The sequence below is a fragment of the Pristiophorus japonicus genome, chromosome 11 (genome assembly GCF_044704955.1).
Source record: "Pristiophorus japonicus isolate sPriJap1 chromosome 11, sPriJap1.hap1, whole genome shotgun sequence".
In the NCBI taxonomy this organism is placed as follows: domain Eukaryota; kingdom Metazoa; phylum Chordata; class Chondrichthyes; family Pristiophoridae; genus Pristiophorus; species Pristiophorus japonicus.
The window spans coordinates 85,694,914-85,716,447 of NC_091987.1; the positions used below are offsets into that span (position 1 = coordinate 85,694,914).

At 43.7% G+C, this 21,534-nt stretch overlaps 1 protein-coding gene across 1 annotated transcript in view; it reads right to left on the reverse strand.

The window, feature by feature from the left end:
* LOC139275551 (NXPE family member 3-like) overlaps window positions 1–21,118 on the reverse strand; it is a 43,345-nt gene extending 22,227 nt beyond the window's left edge. The window contains exons 1-2 of the mRNA XM_070892719.1: window positions 20,298–21,118; window positions 17,649–17,722 (exon numbers count right to left, since the gene is read on the reverse strand). Of these exons, the coding sequence (XP_070748820.1) occupies window positions 17,649–17,722; window positions 20,298–21,118 (895 nt within the window). The remainder of the gene's footprint in view (window positions 1–17,648; window positions 17,723–20,297) is intronic.
* Between the last annotated feature and the right edge of the window lie 416 nt (window positions 21,119–21,534).

The window sequence follows — 21,534 nt, forward strand, 5'->3', positions numbered from 1 at the left end:
GACAAGCTGAATTTAGGGAGCTAGGAGTTAAATTAAAAAGTAGGACCTCAAAAGTAGTAATCTCTGGATTGCTACCAGTGCCATGTGCTAATCAGAGTAGAGGGAGCAGGATAGTTAGAATAAATACGTGGCTTGAGCAGTGGTGCAAGAGGAAGGGATTCAAATTCCTGGGACATTGGAACCAGTTCTAGGGGAAGTGGGACCTGTACAAAAGGGACGGTCAGCACTTGGGCAGGACTGGAACTGATGTCCTGGGGGTAACATTTGCTAATGCAGTTCGGGAGTGTTTAAACTAATATGGCAGGGGGATGGGAACCTATGCAACGAGAGAGGGCAAAGTAATATGGAGTCAGAAACAGATGGTAGAAAGGTAAAAAGCAATAATGGAAGGCTGAGTAAACAAAGGCAAGAAACAAAAAGGGCCACACTACATTATAATTCTAAAAGGACAAAGGGTGTTAAAAAACAAGCCTGAAGGTTTTGTGTCTTAATGCAAGGAGTATCCGTAATAAAGTGGATGAATTAACTGTGCAAATAGATGTTAACAGATATGATGTGATTGGGATTACAGAGACGTGGCTCCAGGATGATCAGGGTTGGGAACTCAACATCCAAGGGTATTCAACCTTCAGGAAGGATAGGATAAAAGGAAAAGGAAGTGGGGTAGCATTGCTGTTTAAAGAGGAGATTAATGCAATAGTTAGGAAGGACATTAACTTGGATGATGTGGAATCTATATGGGTAGAGTTGCAGAACACCAAAGGGCAAAAAACGTTAGTGGGAGTTGTGTACAGACCGCCAAACAGTAGTGCTGATGTTGGGGAGGGCATCAAACAGGAAATTAGGGGTGCATGCAATAAAGGTGCAGCAGTTATCATGGGTGACTTTATTATGCATACAGATTGGGCTAACCAAACTGGAAGCAATACGGTGAAGGAGGATTTCCTGAAGTGCATAAGGGATGGTTTTCTCGACCAATATGTCGAGGAACCAACTAGGGGGGAGGCCATCTTAGACTTGGTGTTGTGTAATGAGAGAGGATTAATTAGCAATCTCGTTGCGTGAGGCCCCTTGGGGAAGAGTGACCATAATATGGTGGAATTCTACATTAGGATGGAGAATGAAACAGTTAATTCAGAGACCATGGTCCAGAAATTAAAGAAGGGTAACTTTGAAGGTGTGAGGCCTGACTTTGCTATGATCGATTGGCGAATGATACTTAAGGGGTTGACAGTGGATGACATTTAGAGACCGCATGGATGAACTACAACGATTGTACATTCCTGTCTGGCGTAAAAATAAAAATGGGAAGGTGGCTCAACCGTGGCTATCAAGGGAAATCAGGGACAGTATTAAAGCAATGGAAGTGGCATACAAATTGGCCAGAAATAGCAACAAACCCGGGGACTGGGAGAAATTTTAGAACTCAGCAAAGGAGGACAAAGGGTTTGATTAGGGCAGGGAAAATAGAGTACGAGAGGAAGCTTGCAGGGAACATTAAAACGGACTGCAAAAGCTTCTATAGATATGTAATGACAAAAAGGTTAGTAAAGACAAACATAGGTCCCCTGCAGTCAGAATCAGGGGAAGTCATAACGGGGAACAAAGAAATGGCAAACCAATTGAACAAGTACTTTGGTTCGGTATTCACTAAGGAGGACACAAACAACCTTCCAGATATAAAAGGGGTCCGAGGGTCTAGTAAGAAGGAGGAACTGAGGGAAATCCTTATTAGTCAGGAAATTGTGTTGGGGAAATTGATGGGATTGAAGGCCGATAAATCCCCAGGGCCTGATGGTCTGCACTTAAGGAAATACTTAAGGAGGTGACCTTGGAAAAAGCGGATGCATTGACAGTCATTTTCCAACATTCCATAGACTCTAGGTCAGTTCCTATGGAGTGGAGGGTAGCCAATGTCACCCCACTTTTTAAAAAAGGAGGAAGAGAGATAACAGGGCATTATAGACCGGTCAGCCTGACATCGGTAGTGGGTAAAATGATGGAATCAATTATTAAGGATGTCATAGCAGCGCATTTGGCAAGAGGTGACATGATAGGTCCAAGTCAGTGTGGATTTGTGAAAGGGAAATCATACTTGACAAATCTTCTGGAATTTTTTGAGGATGTTTCTAGCAGAGTGGACAAGGGGGAACCAGTTGATGTGGTGTATTTGGACTTTCAGAGGGCTTTCGACAAGGTCCCACACAAGAGATTAATGTGCAAAGGTAAAGCACATGGGATTGGGGGTAGTGTGCTGACGTGGATTTAGAATTGGTTGGCAGACAGGAAGCAAAGAGTAGGAGTAAATTGGTACTTTTCAGAATGGCAGGCAGTGACTAGTGGGGTACCACAAGGTTCTGTGCTGGGGCCCCAGCTGTTTACATTGTACATTAATGATTTAGACGAGGGGATTAAATGTAGTATCTCCAAATTTGCGGATGACACTAAGTTGGATGGCAGTGTGAGCTGCGAGGAGGATGCTATGAGGCTGCAGAGTGACTTGGATAGGTTAGGTGAGTGGGCAAATGCATGGCAGATGAAGTATAATGTGGATAAATGTGAGGTTATCCACTTTGGTGGTTAAAAACAGAGAGACAGACTATTATCTGAATGGTGACAGATTAGGAAAAGGGGAGGTGCAACGAGACCTGGGTGTCATGTTACATCAGTCATTGATGATTGGCATGCAGGTACAGCAACGGTTAAGAAAGCAAATGGCATGTTGGCCTTCATAGCGATGGGATTTGAGTACAGGGGCAGCGAAGTGTTACTACAGTTGTACAGGGCCTTGGTGAGGCCACACCTGGAGTATTGTGTACAGTTTTGGTCTCCTAACTTGAGGAAGGACATTCTTGCTATTGAGGGAGTGCAGCGAAGGTTCACCAGACTGATTCCCGGGATGGCGGGACTGACATATCAAGAAAGACTGGATCAACTGGGCTTGTATTCCCTGGAGTTCAGAAGAATGAAAGGGGATCTCATAGAAACCTTTAAAATTCTGACGGGTTTCGACAGGTTAGATGCAGAAAGAATGTTCACAATGTTGGGGAAGTCCAGAACCAGGGGTCACAGTCTAAGGATAAGGAGTAAGCCATTTAGGACCGAGATGCGGAGAAACTTCTTCACCCAGAGAGTGGTGAACCTGTGGAATTCTCTACCACAGAAAGTTGTTGAGGTGAATTCAATAAATATATTCAAAAAGGAGTTAGATGTAGTCCTTACTACTAGGGGGATCAAGGGGTATGGCGAGAAAGCAGGAATGGGGTACTGAAGTCGCATGTTCAGCCATGAACTCATTGAATGGCAGTGCAACCTCGAAGGGATGAATGGCCTACTCCTGCACCTATTTTCTATGTTTCTATGTTTCTCTGTTAAATGTACAGGGCTTTCATGGGACCACATCTGGAGTACTGTGCACAGTTTTGGTCTCCTTAGTTAAGGAAGTTGTTTCCCCTGGCTGAAGAGTCTAGAACTAGGTGGCATAGTCTCAGGATTAGGAGTCGGCCATTTAAGAGTGAGATGAGGAGGAATTTCTTTACTCAGAAGGTTGTGAATCTTTGGAATTCTCTAATTCAACGGGCTGTGGATGCTGAATTGTTGAATATATTCAAGGCTGAGACAGATAGATTTTTGCACTCTAGGAGAATCAAGGGATTTTTTGATCGGGTGGGAAGGTAGAGTTGAGGTTGAATGTCAGCCATGATCTTATTAAATGGTGGAGCAGGCTTGAGACACCGTATGGACCACTCCTGCACCTAATTAAAATTTTCTTATGTTCTAGTTAAATGACAATATTGTGAACAATATTCTCTCATTTCTGCATTCAGTTCTGGTCAAAAAGGCAGAAGGAAAACTATCAATTCCTGGAAGGTGTACTCAGAAAGACCACAAGGCCAATGCCTGGTATTAGAGGACTATGTAATCGGGAACGATTAATGAAACATGGACTCTTGAGCATTGAATGAAATTGTGAAAAGGGGACATTAGAGGAGGTATACAAGTTGGTAAAAGAGTTGAGCACAAATCCTAAACTGAAAATCCCGTGCAGTACTGAGGGAGTGCTGCACTGCCGGAGTTGCCACCTTTCAGATGTGAAGTTAAACTGTGCCCCATCTGCCCTCTCAGATGGTCATAAATGATCCCATAGCACTATTTCGAAGAAGAGCAGGGGAGTTCTCCCTGATGTCCTGGCCAATATTTATCCCTCACAACAGTGACTAAATTTCTAAAATTGGTTGTCAAAGCACTTTGGGACATCTGGAGGTCATGGAAGGCGCTATATTACTGCAAGTCTTTCTTTTTAAATGGAATAGGAACGGTTAATTTTGTGCACTATTGCAAGTTAAATAACAAATGAAGTTCATGGACACTTTGGGGCCACAATTGATGAACATACCGCCCACTGCTGCCCACTGCCGATATTCCTCTGCTCGAAGTGCCCGGTGCCACTTTCGACGTGGCCTGCAGCGGGCGGGAAGGGAGAGCCGCCGGGAAGCGCCCACTGACGTCAGAGGACAGCCGGCACGTAAGTAGACTCCCACCCGCTGAGATGTCAGATTGGTGCGGGTGGGAGTCAGCTGGAGTCGACGGCAGGTCAGCGATGGACCACTGCGTGGAGACTGCTCTGTCCTGAATGGTCAAGATCCTGTAAAAAAGGTAACTGGAATGTTTTTAAATTATTTTTTTACAGGTACTTACCTGGATGGGGCCCCTGAAGGTCCTCAGATGTTTTTTTTGGTTGGTGGTGATTTTTATTTTTACCTCTTCGACCCTCCGTGGGCCCAACTCCATCGTCCGCGGCGTTACTTGGGTGACAAGCGCCTCTGCTGCTGAGAATGAGTCCATCCGCCCGCTGCTGCCCAGACTGGCGGCGAACGTCGTTGATTTGCCGCCCGCCGACCTTTGAGGCAATGAAAACCCTGCCGAAAGTACTGTCCGGTACCTCGGCGGCACATCGGCAGCACTTTGGGCGGCACTTGGGCGGGCGGAGGCCTTGACCAAGTTCGGCCCCATAGATACAATCAGGCAAAAGGCAACATCGGGACCAAGGACAGGAATCACTTTTTCTACAATGAATGATTAAAAGGTCTTCTGACTAGGGTCTTGGGGACAAAATCTGTGGAACCATTGAAAAGGTTGTTGGATGCTGTGATAGGGGATCACTATGGAAGGGTGAGCTAGATGGGTCGAATAGCATCACTCATTTTTGTGACTAAATTTGAAATGTTTGATGCAATGCTGAGCCAAACAATACCGAGCCAAACTAATTAGGAAGACACCATATTTCATTTTGAATAATTAGTCAATTTTAGCCAGGTCCCACTGACAAAAAAAATAATAAATGAGTCAACCAAAGTTACCACTTCTAGTAAATATCCAGTGATCCCTAATGACAGATGCACCTAAACAGGCAGCAGCTAAGTCAAAATTAGGATTGCCCTCAGCGAAGATGCCACCATCAACTAATTTGCTAAACCCTAGTCTCACATACAAAACACGGCCTATTGAGTAAATTACTTGAAGGTTTCTGTCACCTGTGGAATAATATTCCAGCTGTGCGTTCAGTCAGACAAAAGTGTGTTCAGCGCTAGGCTGAACGCTACAATCAGGGAAATAAGCAGGCATCACAAAGTTCGCATGTTGCCTGCAGGCCTCTGAACGAGCTCGGATTGTTAGCAGATTGCGAATCCCGCGCCCGTTTTGGGGGCCAAACAAATTTTTAGGCCTATGAATCTGCACCAACCCCACCATCCCTGCCCTCCTCACCGTTGTATTTACTGGGTGCGTGATTAATGCAACACAACCTCATATATTTCTATTATCTTTCAGAAGGCAGACCGAAAAGCACTGTAGTGAGATGAAGCCAACTGCAAACCAACTAAGTGGCTTGAATTCCACTCAACTGCTTCCATGAACTTCTCATACCTGCATATCTGCTCCCTCCACCCTTACCTCCTGCAACAAGATCATAAAGTTCTTTGTCACTATGATTAAGATCAGGCATTCATCTAAGTACAGGCAGACCTGGTCAAAAAGCCAACAAAGAATGACAAAAAATGATTAAGAAAGGGAAGATAGACTATGAAAGTAAACTAGCATGAAATATAAAAACAGATACCAAGAATTTCTATACATATATAAAAAGGAAAAGAGTGGCTAGAGTAAATGTTGGTCTCTTAGAGGACGAGACTGGGGAATTAGTAATGGGGAACATGGAGATGGTAGAAACTCTGAACAAATATTTATATCAGTCTTTACGGTAGGGGACACTAATAATATTCCAACAGTGGATAGTCAAGGGGCTATAGGGGGGGCGGAGGAACTTAACACAATCACAATCACGAAGAAGGTGGTACTTAGTAAAATAATGGGACTAAAGGCGGACAAATCCCCTGGACCTGATGGCTTGCATCCTAGGGTCTAAAGGGAAGTAGCGGCAGGGATAGTGGATGCATTGGTTGTAATTTACCAAAATTCCCTGGATTCTGGGGAGGTGCCAGCAGATTGGAAAACTGAAAATGTGATGCCCCTATTTAAAAAAGAAGGCAGACAAAAAGCAGGAAACTATAGGTCAGTTAGCCAAACATTTGTGGTTGGAAAGATGTTGGAGTCCATTATTAAAGAAGCAGTAGCAGGACATTTGGAAAAGCAAAATTTGGTCAGGCAGAGTCAGCATGGATGTATGAAGGGGAAGTCATGTTTGACAAATTTGCTGGAGTTCTTTGAGGATGTAACGAACAGGGTGGATAAAGAGGAACCAGTGGATGTAGTGTATTTGGATTTCCAGAAGGCATTTGACAAGGTGCCACATAAAAGGTTACTGCACAAAATAAAAGTTCACGGGGTTGGGGGTAATATATTAGCATGGATAGAGGAATGGCTGACGAACAGAAAACAGAGAGTAGGGATAAATGGTTCATTCTCGGGTGGCAATTAGTAACCAGTGGGGTGCTGCAGGAATTAGTGCTGGGACCCCAACTATTTACAATCTATATTAACGACTTGGAGGAAGGGACCGAGTGTAATATAGCCAAGTCTGCCAACGATAGAAAGATGGGAGGAAAAGCAATGTGTGAGGAGAACACAAAAAATCTGAAAAAGGACATAGACAGGCTAAGTGAGTGGGCAAAAATTTGGCAGATGGTGTATAATGTTGGAAAGTGTGAGGTCATGCACTTTAGCAGAAAAAAATCAAAGAGCAAGTAATTATTTAAATAGGGAAAGTTTGCAAAGTGCTGCAGTACAGCGGGACCTGGGGGTACTTGTGCATGAAACACAAAAGATTAGTATGCAGGTACAGCAAGTGATCAGGAAGGCCAATGTAATCTTGGCCTTTATTACAAAGGGGACGGAGTATAAAAGCAGGGAAATCTTGCTACAGTTGAACAGGGTATTGGTGAGGCCAAACCTGGAATACTGCATGCAGTTTTGGTTTTCATATTTACGAAAGGATATATTTGCTTTGGAGGCAGTTCAGAGAAGGTTCACAAGGTTGATTTCAGAGATGAGGGGGTTGACTTATGAGGAAAGGTTGAGTATGTTGGGCCTCTACTCATTGGAATTTAAAAGAATGAGAGGTGATCTTATCGAAACGTATAAGATTATGAGGGGGCTTGACAAGGTGGGATGCAGAGAGGTTGTTTCCACTGATAGGGGAGACTAGAACTAGAGGGCATAATCTTAGAATAAGGGGCCGCCCATTTAAAACTGAGATGAGGAGAAATTTCTTCTCTCAGAGTTGAGGATCTGTGGAATTCGCTGCCTCAGATAGCTGTGGAAGCTGGGACATTGAATACATTTTAAATGGACAGTTTCTTAAATGATAAGGAAATCAGGGGTTATGGAAGCCGGGCAAGGAAATGGACCTGAGTCCATGATCAGATCAGCCATGATCGTATTAAATGGCGGAGCAGGCTCGAGAGGCCATATAGCCTGCTCCTGCTCCTATTTCTTAAATTCTTATTTTCTTATGTTCTAATAGCCATAGTAAGCTTTTAAAATATATATCCACATATTAGCACTCATTCTGCAATGGGTACATGAGACTTGGAATGCTACAGAAAACTAATAAGTTGTGATGAATGTCCGAAGTGTAATAAACTACCCAAGGCATCAAAGGCATGCACATGAATGGTCGTAGCTAACCTTACCATTAAACGAGTTTAGATATCAACAGCATGGACATAGAATGTGATGACAATGGGGACCCACAATTATCCGATGTAAATAAACCTATAAAAGATACAGCACACTGAAGCTCCTGCGGAACTTCAATCTAGTCTTGCTGAGGGCAGCATATGCAGTCAGGACGGCACGTTTGCGATCTCCTGAACGAGTCCTTGGTATGTGTAATGGTACTTCTATCTCATATACACTGCATGGCCAAGTAGTTGTGTTTTATTATATTATTGATTTAATTTAATAAAGTGTATTAGTCAGACTTTGTCAATGTTTCAAATTCCTTAAACTTTTATTAGGAGGTAAAGGATAATGACAATATCCTAGAATACCTCCGCATCAGGGTAATAGGGATACAGTATCAAATTTTGTCCGATTATACTTCCATGAAGTGCTGTGGGACTTTTTTCTATGTTAAAGGAGCTATACAAATGAAAGTTATTGATGGAAATTCTTTTGGGGTTTGCATAGCACCCCATGACCTAGATAGGAAGGAGAGTTCAGAAGCAGACAACAAATACAGATGCAATGATACCTGAAAGGGTTAAAAACGTTAGTATTTTCTAAAAGGTTTGTAGCTGAGCTTAGCTGAGTGTAGGACCGTAAAGCATAACTCTCAAGAAGAGAGTATCTGGCAGATGGAATTGAAAAACACATTTATCGTGGCGAAACTCGACAAATTAAGGGAAAGTAAGGGAATTAATCTTATAAAAACAAGCTGCAAGAACAGTTAGTAATTAATTGGCATGGTACAAGATCGTTATACAAAGAATGATTGAGACACCCCAGCTTTGTCTGTCAATTAACAGAAGATTTAGTCAAGGACGAGATAGTAGTAGAAAACAAACATTTGTATGACAAGAAGTTCACAGAAGTTGCTTAACCATAGAAAAATAATGATGTAGCACATAACTAATCAGCTAAGGGGCGCACGGAAATGGCATAATGAAATTGTATGTACCAATGAAATTGCCGTAACTAGATGAGGACTTGTGACATGTTAGGGGAAACAACCAATGGAAAACCTTCGCGCATATGCTTCATGATTTTGTATGTATTTTGAATGTATAAAAATAGCAGCCCCGAAGCTGCTCGGCAAGAACGGCTGGTTGGAACACAGAGTTACTGAACTCGTGTAGAGCCGCTTCTCCCTTGATCAAGTTCTTTATAATAAGCGATTCTTTTCTCCGAAATAGACCTGTGTTGAGTACCTTTGTGATACACCACAACAATACCTGTGGCATTTTCTCTGCATTGGCCCCTACCCCAGACCTCCATTTATAGACCGTTCTATGCATATTTCAATATGTCAGAGGATAGCCATCTTTGCTGCTTCCACGTCACAAGAAATACTGCTACCAAGATGCGCCATCTGCTGCACAATGACCTGCCGACAACGGGGGAGCCAATTTAAAACCGAGTTGAGAAGGAATTTCTTCTCCCAGAGGGTTGTGAATCTGTGGAATTCTCTGCCCAAGGAAGCAGTTGAGGCTAGCTCATTGAATGTATTCAAATCACAGATAGATAGATTTTTAACCAATAAGGGAATTAAGGGTTACGGGGAGCGGGCGGGTAAGTGGAGCTGAGTCCACGGCCAGATCAGCCATGATCTTGTTGAATGGCGAAGCAGGCTCGAAGGGCTAGATGGCCTACTCCTGTTCCTAATTCTTATGTTCTTATGTTCTTATGTTATCTGGAAGAGGGGCACATTTTTCCTTAGAAATGAAAGTTATGTTTGCAAGAAGGCAATATGTTCATCACTTTCCCCATGGAAAGGAGGCATCACCTGGACAGTACAAAGCTTTGAGCAAAAGGCAAAGTTTCCTGAGATATAGTGCACTGTTAGTGACACTCATGTGACCGATAGGGCTCCTCATATTAGCCTCATGGTTTACGTAATCAGAAAGAATTTGCAATAATATTAGGGTGGTATCTGAACACATAACCATAAAACATCAAAGTTAATAGCAGAAAGATCAAATGATTGAGAGAATGTTTCGAAGATAGGCCCAAAAATAATTATACAATTGTTAAGCACATCAGGAATAAAGTGCTGGAATTAGAGGAATATGTAACGTCAATCACCATCATTCAGGAAACAGCCTTTATTATGCAGCAGTCCAGGATGTCTGCATTACTTGAAGAAAAAGAAACACCAGGTGGATGGTAATTGAGAGGCCAGGGCTAATATCACTGAGAAATACCCGATATGGAAAGATAGAAAAAGGAGCAACCATAGATTGCAAGGCTTGCTGGGACATTATATTCGGTCAACCTAAGAATTAGAGCTTACTTCAGCAACTATACCAAACAAGCTGTCAGCAGTTGAAACCACGGGTTGCAATACCTTACAACAGCTGAGGTCATCTGTCTTTTCTGTTTAATTATAATCACAATGAGGATGTGATAACCAAAAACTAGACAGAGTGTACAGGGGGCAAGGAGAGGTTAGCCCAAAATAAGGAAAGGGTAGCTAAGACAAGTATCCATTGGATAACACTGAAGAGGTAATTAAGTGAACTGCTAGACTCTGCACTATTACAAAAAAAAGAGGAACCATCACATATGATAGGAGTTGTTTACTCGGGTGCATAAACATGTTCCAATTTCTGTGGATTGCGGAGTTGGTACCCTAGCCTTTGCCTAGGGCACTCTCCGTTTGTATGCAAGTAAAAATAAACTAACAGTCTGACGGCCTGCTTGTGTTAAGAGTCTTGCCTTGAATCGGTGTCTTCGACAGTATTCCTTGGAGGTTCCACCGAGATCGCATACTACTTGCCGGTGAGTAAACGGACAAGAACACGGTGACTCTCGAGGGAAGGACCCTAACTGGCCAGTTATCGGTGACATTTTTGTTGCTAAAGGGGCCCTTCCTTGGACAGTGCATGAGTGTAGTCTGTTTTTCTCGGCAAAAAGTACTGTGATCTGTAAGATCCATTTCAGGTTTAAAATAACATTTGTCTATGAGCTCTTAGGAAGACATAACAGGGAAATCAACAGGGGAGGTTGTGTTTCAGAAACGTATAAATTGGTTGAGACAAAACAGTGATCGGTTGATCAGCAGCGAGTGACTCGTGTCCAACAATATCTCAAACACCCAGACTGAGCCCGAATTAAGAGCCCAAATGGGTCACGTGACGGCCAGGTGAATTGGGTGTAGAGAACTCGTTTGGAGCGAGAGAACTGTGATACGGAGAACTGTGATATCTCAACCAGTTAAATATGGGTGCCGGAGCAAGCAAAACACCACCAAAGGGCACACCAGCCTATTTCATGCTCCAGAATTGTGGTCAGTCTTCAATTGATCACCTGAAAAAAAAATGGGTAAAGTGGACTAAGAGTGAAAATAGGCCATTTCCACCTGATGGTTCATTTAATTTAGAGAGAACAACATGTAGAGGAGTGTCTTATAAACAGAGACCCAGGGGAAAAAAGTAACAAAAAGAAAAGAGGCCTGGGTTCAGATTCTTCAAGCCCACGTAAAATTAACAGAGAAAGTAAATCAATCATGTATATGGATCCAAAAATAGAGTTGGCCAAACAATAAGCTTTGTTGAATGTAGAAAGACTTTTGTGAATGTCTGTTTTTAAATGAGAGTACTTGTGTGATTTTGACTGCGGAATGAATGAAAGCCTGTTTGGGAAATTGGTGGAGTTGTCTGTTTTAGCTTCACTCACTTTTTAAAACAGAGTGAATTTTTTTTTAACCCTTCGTTGTGCTGTCCTGTATGTGGGAAGTTTAAGAGTGTGAACCTTATTGAATTACATTTTAAGTTAGAAATGCAGGTGTGGATTTATTCGGATGATAAGTTATGGAGCTAGGAAATGAACAAAGGATAGGTTTGTTGAACAAAAAATTTTTAAAAAGCGTGGTCCTGTTGGTTTTTAAAAAAATTTTTGACACGCCCACTTGTCAAAAAGAAAACACACAAATCATTGATTACATTGGGTTGAAAGACATAAATTTAGCCTAGGAATGAGATAAAGAACAGAGAAGGGAAGTTGTAATGCATTTTTTTTTAAAAGCCTGCATGGTCTCTCGAGGCTGCACTCCCATGCCCTTTGTGTAAAACCTTGATGCGAAAGCTTCTAGCTCAGTAAAGAGATTTTTAAATAAAAGATTGGCAGTACAATATCTGAATTTGGATTTTGAGATATTTCAGGTGATTCTCCTTGATAAACATTTTGGATGCTGTGAGTTTGGAAGCCTTTTAATAAAGTTACATAACTACTGAGTCAGGAGCTGAAGCTTAAAAGATGTAATTTATGAGAGACAGTATCATAAAATTGAAGTTACATAGTAAAAGATTGGAGTTTTTAATGTTCAGCTTCTAAACCAGGAGTTGGGCACACAATTATAAAACAAGTACTTTGCATTCTATGATCCGTGAATCACTATAAGCATAAATGAGAAGTCCGATTTAAAAAAAAACAGTATTACCATATTTGACATTTTGTAATCCAACAATAAATACAAATACAAAAGTGGGGTGGAAGATTATATCTTGGCAACTTGGTATGCACCAGGTATTTCGGCAATTGTAAAACAAATCTGTGAAAATTGTGTTACCTGTCAGACAATGAATCCAGGTAAAACGGAAAAGGTAGAATCTGCCTCCCACCCAAATCCAATGGGGCCTTTTGTACATTTGCAAATGGATTTTATTGAATTACCCCCATGCATGGGATTTAAGTATGTATTAGTAATTATAGATGTGTTTTCTAAATGGGTTGAAGCTTTTCCATGTAAAAAGAATGACACAACTACTGTCACTAAGCATTTGTTAAAAGAAATTGTGCCACAATTTGACATACCTGTACAACTCTCAAGTGACAATGGGTCACATTTTACTGAGACAGTTGTGAAAGAAATGTGTCAAGCGTTACAAATCGACCAACATTTCCACTGCAGTTATCACCCACAGCCAGCTGGATTGGTGGAGAGATACAACGGAATGTTGAAGAATAAACTAGCAAAGTTATGTGATGAGACTGGACTCAAATGGGTTGAACTGTTACCTTTGGCAGTAATGGTAATACGATCAGCAACAAATAGAACGATAGAAGGATTATCACCACATGAAATTGTCATGGGACGTCCCCATTGTTTTCCTTTTTCTGCACCGTTTACTGCTAAACAAATGGATATCCACAAAATGGAAGAAAATATGCTAAACTATTGCATTGCTTTAACAAAATGTATTTCTGGCTTTCAGTCCCAGGTAAAGGAAGCCCAAATTGATCCTGCCGAAGGAAGATGCCATAGCTTGGAGCCTGGCGAGTTCGAGTACATGAAGGTGTTCAAGAGGAAAAATAGTCTTCACCCAAGGTTTGAAGGTCCATTCCAGATCCTGTTGACCACCAATACTGCCATGAAGATAAAGGAGAGACCAACATGGAACCACGCCTCACACTGCAAAAAAGCTCCAGAACACGAGGAAAAGGAATCACCAACCCCATCAGTAAAGGGAAATGGACATTAGGACTATGTTTCCTTGTGACACTTATAATACCTGTAATGCCGGAATTGCATGTAAACACCTTCTGTATATGTCCCACAAATACGCTACGGAAAACAACAAGGAAGGAGGTTGTTGGATATGTACCCAAACCCCTCTCCACTCTAAAGGAGGGATTCCTCTTAGACCTATCCCACTTAACCTGTCAGAAGTAGTAGAATGGTAGATCTACCAGAACAGCACACGCCAATTCCCTAGGATGATAAGAGTTGCGTCTGTGGTAGTATACCCACCATCGGGCGACGGGAAGATGGTGGCATTCTCTAGTTTATCATTTTACCCCATATCTGCAGAGCCCTGGGAAAGGGGGGTGGATATCGTCTGAATACCTTTGAAGGGTGGTACCAATCGAGGTATGACCACTCCCAATAGCCTCCCTTCCTCACCCTTACCAGGGCCACAGGTATGGGAAGGCTGACGGGGACAATATGTTTAGTAAGGAACTTGACCGGGGGAATATTCGTAGGCACGAGTCAGTGCGAATATAATCTTACAGTGGTGGGTACTCTTGACGAGTTTCCCCTTTATACGTCCTCTCAGTTTTATGGTTGTACACTGGATGTCCCATATGTCAACCAGATAGGTACTTTCAACGATTCCCTGGTATGCTAAGGGTTTGATGTGGATAAAACCACCTCGTACACTGGAACATACTTTGTTTGTGGCCACAAGGCCGACCCCTGGTTGCCAAGGGGCTGGACAGGATCATGTTACCTGGCACATGTGGTACCATCCATTCGTCACTTATCCTCTCTAGCAAATCACCCGCATTATCGATCCAGCCGAGCCATTACAGAAACACAACGATTCTTTTCTATCCTTGTTCCCCCTCTAGTAGTAGCATTTGCCATAAGAGAAATAAGAAAAGTGGCTAGAATATTAGAAGAGGTAGCAAACGACACTGCAGAAGCTATAAGCGGATTAAACGATGAGATGGTGGCTATAAGAACAGTAGCTTTGCAAAATAGAATGGCTCTAGACTATCTGCTGGCAGAAAAGGGTGGAACATGTGCACTAATAGGGTCTGAGTGTTGCACATACATTCCTGACAATTCTGAGGAAATAGGTAACTTAGTGGACCACATCCGGAAGGAAGTTGAAAAGTTAAAGAAACCAGGTTCCTGGGGCATGTTTGATTGGGCAGGCGGATGGTTCGGGCCTATAGGTCAAACCATAGTACAAGGGCTGATCATATTCAAGGTCATTATCTTTGCTTTATATTTGGTATTAGTCCTGATAAAATGCTGCTGTGCGCCACTAGGGGCTACAGCCGTACCAGCGGGGGTGGCCACCATGATGGTAGCCACAACCTCAGAAGCCTCAGAGAAGGAAGAAACCATGAAGATGGAGAGACTCTGTAAAATTCAGTTGGACTAAAAGTTATTGTCCCTATAGGGACAAAAGGGAGGAATGTGGAAAGACAGAAAAAGGAGCAACCATAGATTGCAAGGCTTGCTGGGATATTATATTCGGTCAACCTAAGAATTAGAGCTTACTTCAGCAACTATACCAAACAAGCTGTCAGCAGTTGAAACCACGGGTTGCAATACCTTACAGCAGCTGAGGTCATCTGTCTTTTCTGTTTAATTATAATCACAATGAGGATGTGATAACCAAAAACTAGACAGAGTGTACAGGGGGCAAGGAGAGGTTAGCCCAAAATAAGGAAAGGGTAGCTAAGACAAGTATCCATTGGATAACACTGATGAGGTAATTAAGTAAACTGCTGGACTCTGCACTATTACAAAAAAAAGAGGAACCATCACATATGATAGGAGTTGTTTACTCGGGTGTATAAATATGTTCCAATTTCTGTGGATTGCGGAGTTGGTACCCTAGCCTTTGTCTAGGGCACTCTCCCCTTGTATGCAAGTAAAAATAAACTAGCAATCTGACGGCCTGCTTGTGTTAAGATTCTTGCCTTGAATCGGTGTCTTCGACACCTAACAGCAGGCTTATAGCCTAAGCATCAGTCATCACCTTCATTTGCAAGAAGAGCGTGGCATCCAGCTTTGGCACAATGAAATAATGCATAGGGCAAAGATCATTATTGGTATAGTGTTTTAAATGGTACCTCAGAAGTAATTCTCCAGGGCTGTGCAATGAATCACAGACGCCACATGAAGTGTGAGCAAAAGTGAGGCGCATACTCACCATTACCTTCTTCCCCATACCAGCAAATCTCTTCCACGTTCACAGCGGGTACGAGGATCTGGGCGGCTGCATTGACTTGGTTGGCAATTGCCCTCCATGCAACTGGCACCTGTGCTTTAACTGGAGTTTCAAATAGGGCCACCTTCCTGCAGTATACCTCCAAATCCAAAGGTGGCTACATATTGCCAGTGTGTGATTGAGAACAATAGTTCATTGTTCTGTCACTGTTACAGCAGGCCAAGCTATCTGGGAAAGCTATTGATATGCCAATAACTTATTCAATTGCGCGGCTGCATCAAGCTGTGCATAGACCCTTCGTACGCAAACGCCAAGTGTCAGTACGTGCTGAGATTCTATCTGTCCCCGGTGTTGTGAAGGATGGGTCTGGCCAGGCTGCCGTGGAACGCTCCGAGCAGTTGGAACGTGCCTCAGCACCTGTCCTTCAAGAAAAACACTTTTGACTTACAAGACCATAAAGCAGTGGTCGGCACGTAAGGGCCTGGATACCCTACAAAAGAAGGCGATGATGGATCCTGTCGGATGGTTCCCCGAGCAGACTGTCGAACTCGTTTGGCAGAATGTCTCATCGCCAGAACTTTCACACAAGCACCAAGACGTAGCTTGGTTGGTGGTGAGAAGGGCCCTACCCGTCAGATCCTTCACGCACAGCCAGGATTTCAGAGACACGGCACTCTGCCCCCAAGTTGGCTGTGGTGCGGACGAGACTGTCAGCCATCTCCTTTGGGACTGTCCCTTTGCAAGGCAGGTCTGGAAGGAGATGCAGTGGTTGCTGTCGAGGTTTATCCCAAGCAGCTCCGTAACACAGGACTCTGTGCTCTGCGGACTGTTCCCAGGGACACACGCTGAGACATACATCATCTGCTGCTGGAGGGCCATCAACTCGGTGAAAGATGCTCTTTGGTCTTGCCGAAATTTGCTGGTCTTCCAGAGCAAGGAGATATCCACGTCTGCGTGTTGCAGACTGGCGCAATCCAAGATCCAGGAGTACGTGCTGAGGGATGCACTAAATATTGGTGCAGTCGCCGCAAAGGCACGGTGGTGAAGAGCCACAGTTTAAGGCCCTTCCACCACGGTAAACCCAGGGGCTGGAATCAGTATCAAACTCCCCTCGGGCTGTACTTGTAAACCTTTGATCTGAAAAAACCTATGAAGTGCCATGTATAATGCAAGTTCAGCAACTGTTTAGTAATGTATGTTGTAAAGAAATGTAACTGTACCCTCACCCGTTCCATGTACTGTATAGTGCCACATGTAACGTAATTTGATGACTGTATTTCAATGTATCCTGGATTGTACTGAATTGTACCCTGAAATATAAAGCAAGCAAATGTATTGAACGGAACTGCCATCAGCATCCAAATGTACTGAACTGCCTTCCAATGTATCGTGCAAATTTTTATATGAATAAAGTATATATTTTGAAATTTAAAAAAAATAACATTCAATTTAGGCCAATGGACTCACATCAGAACATTATTTAGAGCCTGCTCTTGGAACTTCCAGCACTTTGAGCTATTGACTCAGGTGAACCTGTGACAAGCAGAAACACAACCCGATTTTTACCTGACATGTGAGAAAATAAATCCTACTTGAACTAAATAAAAGGTTGCTCCCAAAATGTGACTTAACTCAATAAGAAACTGCATGAAACATTAAATTAAATTTAGAATATAAGATAGTATCTGCAGCACCAAAGAATTATTGCAACATTCTTCTTACTTGTATTCCCTCTAATATACTAAACCTCTATTCTGCAATAATTTACATTGCTCTTACCTGTACGAGGTGAAGGTTCAACAATGACATAACCCGAACCACTGGGTAATATGCGCTTCTTGACATTGACCCCACTGAAAATAAATTATTATTATTATTGTACATTATGCCACAATCCATGAATTGTAACAAGTGAAAGTTTCAAATGACTGGAAGCTTAGCAATACAAGGTGGCATTGTATTATTTGGGCACACGGTCAGCGGAACACAAGGCTCTCCCTGACCCCCTCCCATGACATACCCGAGTGCTGAGGACCATTCCTCTCGTCTGTGATTATGCTCCCACCCACTGCTCAGCTGCCTCTTCCTGCCAGTTTTGGGCAGTAGAATGACTGGCTATGTATGTGAGTTTCAGCCCCCGCCCACCCAGGTTATAATCGGAGTGTTTTTCTCGCTTCCAGCCGTTTCTGGCGCGGAGCGGTGCGGGCACCAATTTGGGCAGGTTGGCAGCGCAGCCGTGGCCTGCGCTTGCTGTCGAGTCAGATTGTGTCGCCACGACCTGCTATTTTAGACGTCGCTGCTTGAATGTTCGCCCTCTCCAAAGCAGACAAATCTGAAGGTGTGTTCAGCTGCATGACGGACCCACACTAACGCTACTTAAAGGGACACACACAACTTTCAAGTAAGTTTTAATTGTTGCTTTTATGCTGGTTCCTGTACAGTTTATTTGAGTAGGGTCTTGGTTGTAAGACATTTAAAACATTGTTAAAGTGCAGAGAGAATGCTGCTGGACATTTGAAAGGCTTTGGCCGAGAAATTCGGGTCATTTGCACCTCCCGTTAGCACACCCAGTGGTTTGCTAACGGGCCGTAAATGATTTTTCACCCAGGTGTGGCACCACTAACAACTCCCACTAAATTACACGGAAGTTTAGTGCCGTCAGTAACCCATAGCGGCCCGCTCCACTGCGTTGGTATTGATGACCTCATCACTGTGCGCAGTGCCCCGTTATTGCCCCGGAACAAAAATTGGGGAGCACCCCCTGAAGTTGCGCCAGGCAATGCCAGCAACAGCTTCTGGGGACGTGAACCATGCTGCAGGCCGCTCTCGGGCAATACTGAAAGGGGAGGTGGCGGCCATTTAAAAACTGACAAATATCATCTGTGCCCCTTAGGCGCTTCGATCGCGGGGACCATGCCGCGATTGGTCAGCTCGCCACTCTGCTTGAGTGCCAGGCTGTTGGCACAGCACCCCCGCTCCCCGCTGGTCCAGGGAGACCCGTTTCTTCACTGCAGAGTTTGCAACTTGGGCCCTTCCCTTCAATGAAAGGAAGAACCCCTCCTATACGGCAGCGCTACACGGCCCAGTGCATAGTGCTGCGGCCTGCTCCCGTCCAACTTACTACCAGCCCAGAAATGAAGTGGAGCGCTTTATTTTGTGCTGCACTTACTTTCAGGGGAGGTAAACTGAATTTTGTGAGTTGGGCAGGTCTTCCGCACCTGACGCGAAATGTCCAGCTTCCAGGATGTTACCACCCCCCCAAACGCGGTGCAATGGAATTTCATTCCCTTTGTCTCTTAAAAGGAGGGGTCTTGAGACCACCACTTGCTCCCAGTCCTGGGGGCTCCAGTCCCCCTTGGGCTACAACACGGCATGGAGATGGAGCAGAGGCAGCAAAGGGAACAAGCTGCTTGCAAAGAGAAGTGGAGGAGGAAGAGAAGGAGGAGGAAGTGGAAGAAGCGAATGGGAGGAAGCGGAAAAGGAGGAAACGGATGTGGAGGAGGAAGAAGTGGAAGGATGGAGGCAATCCATACTCCCCACACACACACTCCCAACACTCCCCACACACACACACTCCCCATTCATTCTCCTCGGCTTCATTCTCCTCCCCGTCTTCTTGACCCAATGGCTGGACAGGTTGAATTTGTTGGGTGTGTGAAATGAGGAAGGCACAAGGGGAGGACTGTGGTGAGGAGAGGGGAGGAAGCTAAAGGTGCACCATGTGCAGCTTGTACATCAGAAGAGATTGTGGGATAAGGGGAAGTACGAGCGAGGTACCCCACATGGGTCTGGAACAAAAACAAAAATCTATCCCATTAACTTACCACCCGAGAAAAAAGTTTCAGACTTTATGATTTTGCTGCGTTTTAGCTCTCTCCCTCTGTACCACATAAGAGTCCCTGTCTGGGAAACAGGAAGTTGACCAATTCCAATGCATCGGGTAATGATGCCCTTCAGACAGCTCTTGGAAATGTTCGAGAGTGGCCGAGGATTACTTACCCTTTGAAATTTCCTCCCTCATTGTATAATTACTAAATTAACAACCGCTTGCTGCCCACTCAACAGCTACTCATCTCCAAATACTTGCTATGACAAGTGCCGGAAGTTTTCCATGTTCAAGTTTTTAAATTGACATTCCAGCTTAGATAGGCCTAGTTCTAGTCTAGGCACAGGCTCGACGGGCTGAATGGCCCCCTCCTGTGCTGTAAGCATTCTATGATTCTATAAAATGAATCCATCAATCCCATGCTGAAAAGGAGTATGGATCGGAGATAAGGCTACAACACTGTAGTGCCGCATCTCCAACCCATGATCCCTTCAGTTGCACTGGAACATGAGGTTGGTGAATTTATCCTTGTCTCATAATCTGAGCTCGGGATGTGAAGAAAAGTAAAACAAACATATAAATGAGAATGTTCAGTGCCATACCTTTGGAAATAATGTCCTTCTTCTCCTTTTAAGAGTTTCTGCTGATAGCCTCCCATCATATGGTTGATACGAGCAGAGCAGGGGAGTTTCTGTGGTTTGTAACAGAACCAGGGCTCCCCAGTCCTGGGATCAGTAAAGTTACAGAGCGGTTCAGTTTGAGGCAAACAAAGATCACACACAGTGGTCTCAGAGATATCCCCTGATTTGAAGGTACTTTTAAAATACACTCTCTCTGGCCAATCATTGCGTAGCCTGTCAAGTGCTTGGATCCCTTCACTGGGATGAACCAAGGAAACAGACACTTCAACTTTCCCTGGCCAAGATAAATTAAAATTTATATAGTAAAATCCATTTTGGTTATCTACAACGGTTCCTGCTGAACCGGCTTTTAAAGCTGGGGTGTGGATCCGGCCTTGAAGATAGTCACCCCCATATTGCTTTGGGTGTCCTTCAAAATCATTCATACGCAGCATCACTTGTAACTGATCACCAACATAGAAAGTCTTTCCAGAATTTACAATAACAAAGTGAACATGTGATGGGTCGCTGCTTTTCAGAAAGGGAACAGCAGGCTTGGGTGGTTTTGGCCATTCAATCATTTTCATAAGGATTGTCCCCTCTGACCTTTCTTCAGGGGTGAAGCGCTGATTCTGGTAGCCACATTGCAACAGTCGGTCCGTCCAAAGAGATGTTGTTTTGTCCTTTGGGTGTTCTATTATGGGATCAGATTTCAGAGCTGGGTAACTCTTCCAATTTGCCTCTGATCCAGAGGTTGAATATTTATTGCCCTGTGGAAAGGAACAACTATTTAAAATTAACATATTCGTACTTCAGGTGCACTTTCTAAATCACACCCACCTCCAGCCAAGAAAGATGCATGGAATTAAAAAGGGGAAACAATTCTTAGAAAGTTGTTCAGGATCTTGCTGGATGGGAACATGTTTGAAAATTGTTGAAGGAAGGAACCGAGGCCTGGAAAAGAGCATTCATTGACTCAATCCCTCTACCTATTGCTTCGATGAGGTTTCCTCTCAGCTGTAGTTGACAGGATTCATGACCATATTTATCACATTTCCCAAGCCTATGATCTCATCCCCTGTCGCTCCTCTCATAGCAACAGGGACCCCTCACCTTCACCTTCCATCCCACCAGCTTCCCCTATGCCAAATTATTTTCTGTCACTTCTGCTGCCTAAGGACATGACCCCCACCATCAAGTGCTTTGTCCCCTCTGGGAT